We start from the raw sequence: 13,136 nt of genomic DNA, 5'->3' as shown, positions 1-13,136 counted from the left end.
CCTGCGCGGCCGGGCGCTAGGACCCGGCGCTAGGACCCGGCGCTAGGACCCGGCGCTAGGACCCGGCGCGGCGCGCGGCGGCTGCGCGGGAAGAGCCGGGCGCGCGCGCGGGAAGTGGAGGCCCCGCGCCCTGCGATGGCGCTGAGCGAGCCCGGGACCGAGGGGCCGGGGGGGGAGTCACCGCGCAGCCTGCAGAGACTCCAGGTCCGGGGGGAGAGGGAGAGAGGGAGGGAGGAGATAGGGGGGAGGAAGGAAGGAGGGCAGGACGAAAAAGGAGGGAGGGAGATGGAGGAGAGGGGGTGTACGGGAGAGGGGAGGGAGGGGGAGGTGGAGGGAAGGAGGAATAGAGAGGAGAGGGTGAAATGGAGAGGGGAGGGATGGGGAAGATAAGGGAAAGGGAGGATGGAAGGGAGAGGGAAGGAGTGATGGAGGGGAGAGATTGGAAGGATAGAGGGAAGGGGGAGGGAGATGGAGGAGAGGGGTGAAGGGGAGGGGAGGGGGAGATGGAGGGGAGGGGGAAAGGATGGATGGAACAGGGGAAGGGGGGATGGGGGGTCGTGGGAGAGGAGTAGGAATGGAGAGCAGAGGGAAGGGATAGGGGAAGATGGAAAGGGAGGATGGAGGGGAGGGAGAATATGGATTGGAGAGGGTGCAGGGGAGAGGGAGGATGGAGAGGGGAGGAGGAATGGAGGGGAGAGTAAGGAATGGGAGAGAGGGGAGGGATGGGGGAGGTGGAGGAGAGGGGGGTAGGATGGGGGGGAGATGGGGACGGGGAGAGGGTAGGAGGAATGGAGGGGAGAGGGAAGGGATGGGGATAGAGGAGGGAGATGGAAGGGAAGGGGTAGAGGGGAGAGAAAAGGGAAAGGATGGCGGAAGAGATGGAGGGGAGGGGCGTAGTGAGGTAGAGGGGGTGGCAGGGGGAGCAGGTTGGGGCAGTGGGGGACAGAGGCTGTGAGGAGGAAGGGAGGGGGAGAAGGGTGTGGGGAAAGGGGAAGGCAGGGAGCGTGGGGAGGGCAGGATGGGGGGCACAGACAAGGGTGTAGGGACTGGGGGTGGAGAGAGAAGGGAGGCAGAGGGTGTGGGGAGGGTTCTGGGGGACAGGGGCTGTGCAAAGAGGGCTTGGAGGGCACAGGGGCTGAGGGGAGCCAGGAGGCAGCCGGCCCATGCTGTGCAGCCCCACTGGTTTCTCTTTCCCTCCCCAGGAATCCACCCCCCAGGGAACTGTGGAGCTCCAGCTCAGCCCGAAGCGGGGCAAGCTGCAGCTGCAGGTGCTGCTCACGCCACTCGCCATCGCGGGCCAGCGGCTGCCCCAGAAGCGGCTGCTGGGGGGAGCGGGAGCACCAGCCAGCAAGAGGCTCTGCCTGGACCCCAGCCCACAGGAACCGGCCCCCGACATCCCATCCACCAACGGCGTGGATGGCGTCTGGGACACGGACAGCGACGGGAGCGAAGGGGCTGAGGCTTCTGTGGTGAGTGCGTGGCCCCGGTTCCGTTGGGAGCTGTTTGCTCCTTGACTGCAGTGGAGGAGAGACGGTGGCTTTGCGGTTCTACAAGCACGTGTTTGTTGTGGTTAGACAGGATGGTGCAAAAATAATTGCTGTTTTTAACCATCAACTTTAAAGCAGTGCCTCTCAGCTTAGAATAAAACCTGTTAATTGAAAGAAAAGCCATTAGTGGTTTTGTCCACAAGAAACAAGCCTATTTATCCTGGTAGCAAGCAGCTCTGCAGTCCTGAAACTGCTGAGTTCTTTAAAGGCATTTTGAGCTCCTTCTTAGGCTGCGCCTTGTATGCTGTGCTCAGTTTTGGGCCCCTTGCTACAAGAAAGACCTTGAGGTCCTGGAGCGAGTCCAGAGAAGAGCGATGAAACTGGAAAAGGGGCTGGAGAACAAGTCTTACGAGGAGCGGCTGAGAGAGCTGGGGTTGTTTAGCCTGGAGAAGAGGAGGCTGAGGGGAGACCTCATTGCTCTCTACAACTACCTAAAAGGAGATTGCAGAGAGGTGGCTGTTCCTCTTCTCCTCCCAAGTGACAGGTGATAAACCAAGAGTTTCAAACGGCATTAGGGAAGTTAAGATTGGACAGAAAAACTTCTTCACAGAAAGGGTTCTCAGGCCCTAACAGAGGCCGCCCAGGGAGATGATGGAGTCCCCATCCCTGGAGGCTTTCAAAAGACATAGATGAGGTGCTTTGGGACGTGATCTTGTAGTGGACAGGTACGGTTGGATTGATGATCTCAAAGGTCTTTTCCAACTTGATGTTTCTATGATTGGTTTTGGAAAATCTTCTCTGGCAGGAAGTTGTTGAGATGCTTGAAAATATGGTAATGGGTGGGAGAGAGGATTGGGAGGGAGAGTTTGGTAGCCCCGTTTGTGCAGCTCCTGCAGAGTCATCTGCGAGAGATGTAGTGAGGCACCGTCATGGAGAAGAACTGGTCCTCTGTCGTTGACCAGTGCTGAATGCAAGTGTTGCTGTTCTGGGTGCTTGTTGATTCCCTGGCAGGGCTTCTTTGCTGGGATGGTTTCACCAGGAGTCAAGAAGCTGTAGTGGATGCTTCCACATGCCGACCACCCAACGATGACCGTGACCATCTGCGTGTGGGACACCGTCAAGCTGTGCGTTCACTGACGGTCCCTGGCAAATGCTTGGGTGATGTTGCTGGCAGATTCCACTGCTTTCCGTCCCCTTTGGAACTTGTACAGCAGGATTACTGGAATTTGCTTTTGCCATCTTTAATTTAACAGTGTATATAGCATAGACCCTAAGCAAGGCCCCAGCTGGAATTCTGTGTCCAGTTCTGGAATCCCCAACATAAGAAGGAAATGGATCTGTTGTCGCAGGTCCAGAGGAGGCTGTGAAGATGATCCAAGGGCTGGAGCACCTTCTGTACGAGGACAGCCTGGGAGAGTTGGGGTTGTTCAGCCTGGAGAAGAGAAGGCTGCGGGGAGACCTTAGAGCAGCTTCCAGTGCTGAAAGGGGCTCCAGGAAAGCTGGGGAGGGGCTCAGGGAGTGCAGGGAGAGGACAAGGGGAATGGTTTTGAGCTGAAAGAGGGGAGATTGAGATGAGGTCTTAGGGAAAAATGTTTTGCTGTGAGGGTGGAGAGGCCCTGGCCCAGGCTGCCCAGAGCAGGGGTGGCTGCCCCATCCCTGGAGGGGTTCAAGGCCAGGCTGGATGGGGCTGGGAGCCCCTGATCCAGTGGGAGGTGTCCCTGCCCATGGCAGGGGTGGAACTGGATGGGCTTTGAGGTCTCTTCAAACCCAAACCATTCCATGGTTCTGTGAAATAAGCAGAGCAAATCTTGTGCTCTGAATGGCGTCCTGCACAGGCACAGCTAAAGGAAAGTTTAATCCAAAATAAGCTCACATTTACAACAACAAGAAATGCCATTATTTTTGCACCAACCTAATACAAGTAAAGTTTGAAAATGCATTTCCTCTTTGCGTTATTTCTTTTTTTGCTTTAGCCTCTCTGACCAGCAGTGTAAAACTTCATTTTACCCCTTCAGAATGTCTGAGGGATGAAAAATAGTCTTGCTATGAGTCAGAGTATGTAAAGCCTGGCAGCCAAAGGTCTTGTGTGGTCTTGTGCTGTCACAGCCGTCTCCCAGGTGTTTTTACAGGTGGATGCAGCCTTAAGATAGGAATGTTTTTTCAATGTTCATTTGTATTTAAGTCATTTCAACTTGTCAGGTTCACCTTCTCTAAAAGAGAGAAGAATGATCTAAGGCTGTACCGCATTTACATGCAGTATTTGTTGCGCTGCTGAAGGTTTAAGTTATTGATTCACTTCAGAATTGTGTTTGTTCTGGAAAGACTTTGATGAATTCTACCTTTTTGGTAGAATTACTGCTGGGGTAAGTTTTGTGATACAAGCCAGTGCTGACATAGGCAGGTTCTGGTGCAGATCACCCTGGTTTGCGTAGTTTTCTGTTTGTTTATGAGTGCATCAAACCTCTTTTAGACGATCTGTTTGGAGACTCGCGTGCCAGAAGCATGGGACACCCCTTGCACGCCGTGTAACCAGACCAGGAGAGTAACTAGCTCCTCTTTTTTAGGATGGGAACTCACAGTTATCGGCCTATGAGCGGAAAAGACTGAAGAACCTTACAGAAAACGCCAAGTTCTTTGCTGCGTTAAAGCTCCACGAGGTTTGTATGGATTCCAGGTGCGGTCGTACCATCATCCCTCTTGCTGTGAAACTTCCCTAACAGCGAGCAGTGTGTGAGAAAAGCCACGGATGCTCCCTCAGACATCAGGACTGCCCAGACAGGGGGATATCCCTGCCCACGGCAGCGGGGCTGGAACTTCAGGTCCCTTAAAACCCCCTTTTTATTGTTTTTATAGCAATTACACTATGGTTTATGGCAGCTTTCTTTTCTGCCGGTTATATATATTTTTAATTTTCTTCTTTTCTTCTTTAAGACAGCTGCAAAACTTCAACAAATTGCAACTAAAAGCCAATCCCACATCACCAAAAGGTAAAATAACTGCATGTGAGATACAGATCGCTGTTCCTTCATTGCGTGTTGGGTGGTTTAGCACTTCCACCTGCACGTACCTGGGAAGTGAAGAGGGAGAGCTTGTGAGGAGTCTCCCGGTAAAGCTAAATCTGTGTAACTGATTCTTTTTAGCTGTCTGAGCTCATGGACAGGCAGTGCCTCCCCTCTGTTGTTCTTTGGAAAGAAAATTACAGTCTTGATGCTTTTTCATAAAATTACACAATTTTTTCTTTATGTGATATTTGTGTCTAGGTATTTCAAGCCCACATTATTTTTTTTTCTGATACTTTTGCATGATTGTAAAGAAAAAAAATGTTAAATGGTGAAAACAAAACAATGGGAAAAGGTGTGGGAAGGTGATGGGGAGAGCTGGGAGCAAGGGATGGAGTAACCAGTTCGTGAGGAGAACAGACAGGGCTGAAGCAGTGCAAGGCAAAGGAGAGAAATGAGCTGGAGTCAAATGAAAAATAAGATGGTGAAAGAAAGGGGAAGGAGCTGGCTAGATCAGTGCGCGGGAAGATGAATTATGAATGAGGAGGGCTGGGAAGAGAAGTGGTGGAAGGATGCATTAGGAGCGCAGCACAAATTCAGTAGGCGCATTGTGAAATGCTCTTTCATTGCTGTCACTGAAGGACAAAGTAGTCACAAAGTAAAAAACTCCTGAAAGGAGTTGGAAGCACTGAGCTGTGAGCTGGACCTGTGTGTTAGAGCGATACGTTTGAACCTGTACTCTTGTACCTGAATGCAGAGGGCCGAGGTTATTTAACCATATCTGTAACCTTGAAATGTTTAATTATTCCAGAGCTAAGCCTAAAAAGGTGAAAGATGAAACAGTACGGCGGCGATCGATGCGCTTACAAAGAATACAGCCCTCAGGAATCCCGATGCCAGAGGTGCCAGCCCAGCCAGAAGCAGAGGAATACGTAAGATGGGGAAGGGCTGGAGGAAATCATAGAATCATAGACTGCTTTAGGTTGGAAGGGACCTCAAAGCCATCCATTTCCACCCCCTGCCATGGGCCAGGGCACCTCCCACTGGATCAGGTTGCTCAGAATCATGGGTTTATGGCCATTTCCCTGGCCATGCTTCCTTGCGTTGCTCCACTGAAACAGTGCGGGTTCGTGTGAGCCAAGATAAAATGTTACATGTTTTTCAAGAGCCCATGGGCGTGAGCAGCTTTAAATTCACCGTTGCATCACTCTCTTAATGTTATTTTACTGGCAGTTTTGATCCGGTTTATTTCCTTTTGACTTATTTACTGCCCTTTGAAGTGGCTGTAGAGCAACAAGGAAAATTCTATGACTCTGAGAGCTGGGAGTATGAGTGTTCCACAGTGGGTCTCTGAAATAGTGCGTGAAGACCAGGATTGGGAAGGAGAGGGAAAGCCGTGCAGGGGTGCTGCTTGTCTTCACTGTTGGGTTTAGCAAAGCATTGATTCTCTTTTTAGTAAGATTTGATACAACTTTTGTTGTTGTTACCTTTATTTCTTGTATTGTCATAGGAGAGTCTCAGAATACCTGGGATGGGAGCAATAACAATCCTCCCCCTCTGTAGTTTTAGCTGATTTGGATCACAAAAGTAGCTAATGTCATTCCAGCCTCAAGTTCCAGCTGGACCTTTGCCAATGATTCCAGAAGATCAGGTGGAGAGCAGTAAATTGACAGAGGACTTGCTGATGACATGGATGAGGATAAGTGAGGTATTCTTAGCTACAGTTTTTGGACAAGGTAGTTTAGCTTGAGTTCTAAGGAATCTAATTCTGATAAATCTGTCACTTCTCTCTGTAGATGAAAGCCAGCGACACTAGAAAGCACACACCAGACATGGAAAGGTAACCAGAAAGCAGCAGCTAAAAACAAGTTATTGTCCTGTTCTCCTGATTTCTTCCTTTGCACTGCTAACATTTCAATGATGCTGTTTAGGTACCGAGGCAACCTGAGCCGCATGGTCCTCAGGGAAGAGAACATTAAGAAGGTGGTGAAGTCCCGAGTGTCTTCAATGGCCATCCACCCTTCGGAAAGCGTCCTCTTCGTGGCAGCGGGAGATAAGCTGGGGCAGCTCGGTCTCTGGAATGTGGTGAGTTGTCGCACCGCATGCCTGCTCTTCACCTGGCAGAGCTGTTTGGTGCCGGACGGGCGTGGACGGGGCGCAGCCTGGAGCATTGTTGTGTCAGGCTGGTGATGGTGTTTTATACGTTCCCTATTCTCACGGATAACACCAGGGTGGCTGTTAAACAGCAGCTCACCAGGGCTGCCGGGAAGAGCCGCCTGCTCCTTGGCAAGCCCCAACGTAATGGGAGGAAAGGCTGCACTGGTAACTTGGGGGATGGAGAGGAAAGTGGATCTCTAATTGAAAGCACTACTGGCGAGGGTTAAAATGACAGTTCACCACTGAGATTCAAGATCTGATTATAGGACCTGTGTAGCAATTCCACAACCAGGTTTCAGGGAGTGAGGGAATGCTCAAGTGCTTGTTTGTTCAGTGGGTACAGATTTGGGGTGGATGCAGGGAGCCGCTGCTCTCCCAGCAGCAGGGATACAATTGTTCTGCAGGCTCGTATGCTGGACATGCATTGTCTCTGAAAAACAGCTTAGCATTTGGTGCTTTGAAAACTTCCCAGGGCTTTACAGGCGGTCACCATTGTTTCTGAATTGCCACAATCACTCCTGCAGCAAGAACCCTTGTTCATTCCCTTGACTCACACCTCCGTGACCTCTGCTTTGACCCCAGTCATCCAAGCCGGCTGCTTGAAGTTCCCACACACGCAGATTTTCTTCTCATTTTTCTCAAAGCCATTGACCTCTTTAGTGTCTCTTGAGTCGTTTCTGCTGTGACAGCTCCAGGAGCTGATCAGTTGAATTCAGACTCTTAATTCAATCATGAAAACGTTTGAACTGCTCTGTTTGGTTCTGAAAGCTTTGACTGCACAGCTGCATTACTGCCTGTCGAGGAGCATGACGTGGTGACGGGGAGGCTGAGCTCTCCGAGTGCTGCAGGCTCTTTGTGGCCTTGCGAGCACATTTCAGTGGGAGTCTAGAACTGGTAAAGCCCCTCATTTCCCTTTTGCTCCCTCTTTTTTTCACTTCCCTGAAGAGAGCTGGCCTTGACTGAGTTTGGGAGCAGAGTAATCTTTGTGGAATGAACCAGTACTTGTTCCAAAGTGATCTATTAATTTTCTTTTAAAAGAACGTCTGGAATGATGCTAGAACTAGAAGAGAAGATGTAGGGGATTATGTTTTATGTTCAATTTGGGTCACTATAATACAGCTTGCGTTCTAAGTAACCCAGTAGGTAAATACTGTGATGTCAATGGCATGTGCGAGCCTTTGGTCCTCGGCGAAGTGTTTCTGTTGGTGAAAGAGGCAGGTATCGATGTCCGGGTACAACAGCAACAGACGTGCCCTTCAGTTACAGCAGGAAATTGCAGGTTTTCCTCATTATGAAACTGAGAGTGAATTCTCTGTGCTCTTCTGAGCTAAATTATTTGTATAGTGATGAAAAGAGGAGGAGGAGGGAGGTCATGGCCTCACAGTGCTATGAAAATCACGGAAATCACTCCAGTGATTAACGTCTGTGTCCACCGCATCTCAATTGTTTTTCAGGACTGCAAGTCTGAAGAAGGAACACACGTCTTTGTTCCACACAATTTCCTGGTCAGCTGCATGCATTTTTCTCCTTTTAATCCTGCTCACTTGCTGTCCCTGAGCAATGACACGCTGCGATGTGGCGATGTTACCAGAGCTGTCTTCGATGAGGTGAGTGCTGCCTCAGGCTCCTTGGAAATCTCTTGCTCTGCTTTACTGGGAAGAGGGACTGGAAAGCTGCCTGGTATAGAAGGACCTGGGGATGTTCATCAACAGCAGCTAAACATAGGCCAGCAGTGGCCAAGAAGGCCAATAGCATCCTGGCTTGTATCAGAAACGGCGTGGGCAGCAGGAGCAGGGAAGTGATTGTGCCCTTGCACTCAGCATTGGTGAGGCCGCACCTTGAATCCTTGGTTCAGTTCTGGGCCCCTCACTCCGAGAAGGACATTTTGAGGCTCTAGAGCGAGTCCAGAGAAGAGGGACGGAGTGTTCTAACAGGGAGTGCGGAGTACGGTGGTGCCAGTGTGTTTGGGTGGCTGATTGCCTCCTCTGTGGAAGGCACCCTGGCTTTACAGAGAGGTTACCTGCATGGATGAGGCTGGGCTATCAAATTGTGAGTCATTATTAGCATTTCTAGTGTATTAAAAAGGGAAGGCATGACCTCCACAGCCCATAGAAAGTTGTAGGGGTTATGAATAATGGTGGGGTCTTTAGAGTTTTTGTTATATGTGCTTTTTTCTATGCTCAGGTCTGCAGAGGGGAAGAAGAATTCTCTTCCTTTGCCTTCCTGGAAGATACAGCCTCCACCGCAGTAGTGGGACACTGGAATGGCAAGGTCACTGTTGTGGACAGACGCACCCCAGGAATGTCTCCGGAGCTTTCTGCAGACATTGGCTTCAAAAGAACAAGGACAGTCCACGTCCACCCTGTCAATAAACAGTATTTCCTTGCTGCTGGCTCCGTGTAGGTAGCTCTAAACGAACCACAGTTATTCTGTGTTTGTGATGTTCTCTCTGCAACAGTGTCCAAAGCTGGCTCTGAGTGGGCAGGGGCAGCTGCTGGAGAGGCAGACGTTTTGTCAGCCCCAGTGTGCAGTCAAAGCTTTCTTTATCAGCTTAGAAAACACGTTTTTAGTTCTCAGCAGGATTTAAAATGTGATACACTTTGACTTTCCATGAAACTACTTTGGTAATTTGTACCAATTACTTTGATAATGGATGCAAAATGGTACACGGGTCCCTGAGGTCTTGACAGGGAAGGGGGATTTTACTGATCTGTTGGTTTGGGCAGGTTTTGCTGCTCTTGGGATGCTGTGGAGCCACCGACTGCCTGAGTGGCTCTGCAGCACCCGAGGGAAGTCCTGAATGTGGAAGCTGTGGCATCTCTTGGGTGGTTTGGGGTAAACAGAGAAGAATATGTCTCTACCTGTCCCATGAGGTGTCTGTGTGATGTGTATTGCAGGGATGTTTGCATTTACGATGTTCGGTGCCTGAAGCCGACTGGGAACAAGCCTGTCAGCACTCTCAAAGGACACACCAAAAGCGTCGCTTCCGCCTATTTCTCCCCTGTGACTGGGAACAGAGTCGTGACGGTGTGTGCGGATGACAGGCTGAGGTAGGAAAAGGTCCCTACGGGAATCGTTGGCTGATGGGTTTTATCGTTGGTATTTCTTATCTGCGTTACCCATCATGAAGAGCTTTTATCACCTTTTTTAGAAGTGATGCATTGGCATTTTCTTGCATTGGCATTTTTAATGTTTTTATGATTTTAATGATTTGGGGGGTTTCTTTTCCTAATTCTCATTTTCCTGAAGAATATTTAACAGTGAACAGGGAAATAGGCAGGTACTGTTAGTCTTTAAAAAAACAAACAAACCAAAACCCTAGCTCCTGAATATGACTACAGAACGCTTAGAAACTGAACTTATTTTTAGCTGCTGGTACTTAAAATCATGATCATTTTAGCTTTCCTGTAACTGGTTTGATCATTTCAGCTGCTAAAAGTTCTGTTAGAGATCATGGGGGTTTCCCCTTTGTAGTTTTGTGACCATAATTTAGCTGATCGATCCCTGCAATTCCCTGGTTCCAGCTGCACATTCACCGCGTGCCTGTTTAGAAGCTCTTAAGTGCCAAAGAATAGCAGGTAAAAAATGAGGGGGGCAGAGGAGGCCAGGTTGAGAATCGTGCTTTTGCTCCCTAGATTGCTTTTGTTCATAAAAGCCAGGTGAGTACTGGCATTCCGGAGGGAATGGGAACGTGGTGCAGTTGTTGCAGCGCTCTGTGTTGTGTCTGGAAATTTGCTTCTCTTTCTTCCTCGTCCTAGACCCAGGGCAGAGTTCTGTGCCAGTCTGTGCTGCTGGAACTTTCTCTCCTGTGAGGCAATTGCTACGTGTAACAGACGACGTGTTCACTGTAGTCAGGCTGGTCGTGAGACCTGTAAATCCGTGGTGCTAAGTGAGCGAGGGTCAGAGAGGATGTGAGTGGAGAGAGCAGGTACAGGATCCTTTGTTCGCTGCCTCCTCCAAAGGAACAAGCGAGCAGCTTTTAACTCACAGCTTGTTGAACTTCTTGCCTGACGGGGGCTGCGGTCTTGGAAGTTTATCAAGGGCAGGAGAGCCTAGACAGGAGATCTGCAGATGGTTTCTCTGTCCGTCAAGCTGACGCCTGCCCAGGTCGTGGCCCTGGCTGCTGTTTTGGGGGTGGATTTCACTCCTGCGTGTTTTCCTTCTCTTGCCTTCTCCCGTGGGCAGCCTGCTGGTGCCGTGATCGAACTGACGGGATACTGGGCGGGAGGAGCCCTCTGCTTGGCCTAGCGAGCCTTTCTTGTTCTGTAGCCGCTCTCGGAAGGAGAGGAGGCAAACCCGGTGTCGTGATTGCAGTCGGTGTCTTGGTGCCTGTGTCTGAGCTGGATGTCTGTGCTCATGGTCGCTGTGCTCCAGCCCCCGGCGAGGTCTGGGCTGTGCCGTGCACGCGAAGGGCTGCCTTGAGCTCCACCACATTCCAGTAACACTGCTCTGCTTTACAGGGTCTACGACACCACCTCCCTGCTGCCGAACGCCGCTGTTCTCAGCACGGTCAGGTAAGCGGAGTGCACCGGGGCCAAGGACGGCGCTGCGGCCGCTCTGCCCAGGCTGGAGGCGCTGGCTGTGTGCCGGCGAGCTTCCAGCCACCCCCCAGCAGCTGCTGCGGAAGAGGGAGCAGCCCCAAGCACCCTCCTGGCCTCGGAACTCACCCCAGTCCTCACAGGCGGCCACAGTGGCTTTTGTTCATAAAGCACTTGAGCTCCAAGTCGGCTCGGCCTGCAGGGAAGCTGTGATGCCTTCCCGACTACCGGGAACAGCAGTTTGTGACTCCTGAGATGCGTCTGTTTCAGAATCCTTTCACTTTGTTCATTTTTTTGTGCAAAGGTTACTTCTTACCGGTAAATGGCACGGGTTTGGATTCAGCCCCAGTGCCCGTAAAACCCCTTTGTGTTCTGAAAGGGCAAATCCCTGTCAGGGCTGTATTGCCAAGGAGGTGGAATTGGATCAGTGACTGGCCTGGAAAGTCTTGATTTGCAGCTTTTTGGAAGGCAGGATGCAGTTTTTGTCCTGTTGTTAGTAAAATACGCAACCATGAAGCATAACTACTTCAGCTGTGGCACAGCACCCTCTGCTTTCTCTTCTTGCCCGTTCCATTCCTTTGTCTCATCCCACCTGTCCCGGGGTCACCGTCCCCTGCGTGGAGCTGGGCTGCACGATCCACACCTCCAGCGTGCGGAAGCACTGGTGGTTTAGAAGGCTGGGAAGAAGAGTTTAAGCAAATATGACGTGATGATAGGTAAGGATTCAATAAGAAGAACATTCATATCTCTCCTTCTCTCTCTTTTTCTCCCTGTTTGCTTTCCTGAAGGCACAACAACAACACGGGGCGGTGGCTAACGAGGTTCCAAGCCGTCTGGGACCCCAAGCAGGAGGACTGCTTCGTGGTGGGCAGCATGGCCCGGCCACGGCAAATAGAAGTCTTCCAAGACACTGGAAAATTGTTGCACTCCTTTTCTAACCTTGACTGCCTGGGCTCCGTGTGTTCCATTAACGTTGTTCACCCCACCAAGAACATCTTAGTGGGTGGCAACTCTAGTGGCCGCCTTCACGTGTTCAAAGAATAAAACACGTGGCTCCCATGGGTTTTTTCCCCCCTTTTGCATTAAATATGTTTCCGCTGGTTCCGGTTATTCCCAAGGCAGTTCTTTGTTCTCAGGGCAAAAGCCAATTCTCAACATTAGAAAATAAATTCTATAAATTGCTTTATCCATTCCTCTTTAATTAAAATCAAGGATTAATCTTGCTCGGGCAGTCACTTGGTACAAAAACATCTGTTTTTTCCTCCCAGTACTGAAGTATTTTGTTTAAAAAAAGGAGAAATCGTCGGATCAGGACACTTGCCCTGCATACCAGGAACTGTGACTCATTCACTACCAGTTTCTTTGCTTTCCCAGCCTCTCCTAAGGCTGCAAGTGTTTGGTATCCAGGTCTTCAGCAAGATTCGTCCCTTTGTAAGTTGTCTGGTGTCTGATTCAGCGCCCCTGGCAGCAGAAGGAAGGCAGGAAGGTTTCTGGGGAAGCCGCCTGGAGTGGAGCTGCTGGTGGGGCCGTGGTGGCGCAGGGCTGAGGGTTGGTGCCGCGGCCGTGGGCTCAGGCTGCTGGGCTGCCCGTTCTGCACCACGAGGCTGTGTTGTCCTTGCCTGAAGCAGCTCAGTGTCGAGGGCTCCAAAGGGCCTTTCGTTCAGGTATTACTGGTGTGAGGCCCTGGTGATCGGCTCGGGAGCGCAGGATCTAGGAGGAGACGAGGCTCCCTGGTTTCTCAGGTGCGGGGCCCTGGCAGCAGCAATGCCAGGTGGGATCCAGGCGGCTTAGAAGCCAAGAATCATCCAGGATCAGCCGAGTCCAGGCTCTCCCTGCACACTGCTGCAGCAGCACCAGCTCCCCGTGAGGATCCTCCTTGAGCCGGCAAGGGGCTGCAAAACGTCAAGCTCTCTTGTGCTGCGAACTGAGCTTTTGCTGCCTTGAAAAATGGGCAT

The 13,136-nt window shown here is 50.9% G+C and overlaps 2 protein-coding genes across 2 annotated transcripts in view; one reads left to right on the top strand and one right to left on the bottom strand.

Annotated features, from left to right (window-relative positions):
- Positions 1-13,136, bottom strand: part of ANKRD34C (ankyrin repeat domain 34C) — a 202,875-nt gene that overhangs the window by 124,655 nt on the left and 65,084 nt on the right. The window lies entirely within an intron of this gene.
- Positions 106-12,377, top strand: WDR76 (WD repeat domain 76). The gene is made up of 13 exons (XM_069866630.1): positions 106-204; positions 1,203-1,469; positions 4,052-4,144; positions 4,419-4,474; positions 5,298-5,418; positions 6,093-6,194; positions 6,283-6,326; positions 6,418-6,571; positions 8,098-8,250; positions 8,828-9,042; positions 9,541-9,693; positions 11,104-11,157; positions 11,970-12,377. The coding sequence occupies exons 1-13, from the start codon at positions 136-138 to the stop codon at positions 12,223-12,225; spliced, it is 1,737 nt and encodes a 578-aa protein (XP_069722731.1). The 5' UTR covers positions 106-135; the 3' UTR covers positions 12,226-12,377.

Source organism: Phaenicophaeus curvirostris, chromosome 12 (genome assembly GCF_032191515.1).
Source record: "Phaenicophaeus curvirostris isolate KB17595 chromosome 12, BPBGC_Pcur_1.0, whole genome shotgun sequence".
NCBI lineage: Eukaryota > Metazoa > Chordata > Aves > Cuculiformes > Cuculidae > Phaenicophaeus > Phaenicophaeus curvirostris.
Note: the sequence above shows the minus strand (reverse complement) of the source record. Positions and strands in the feature narration are given on the sequence as shown.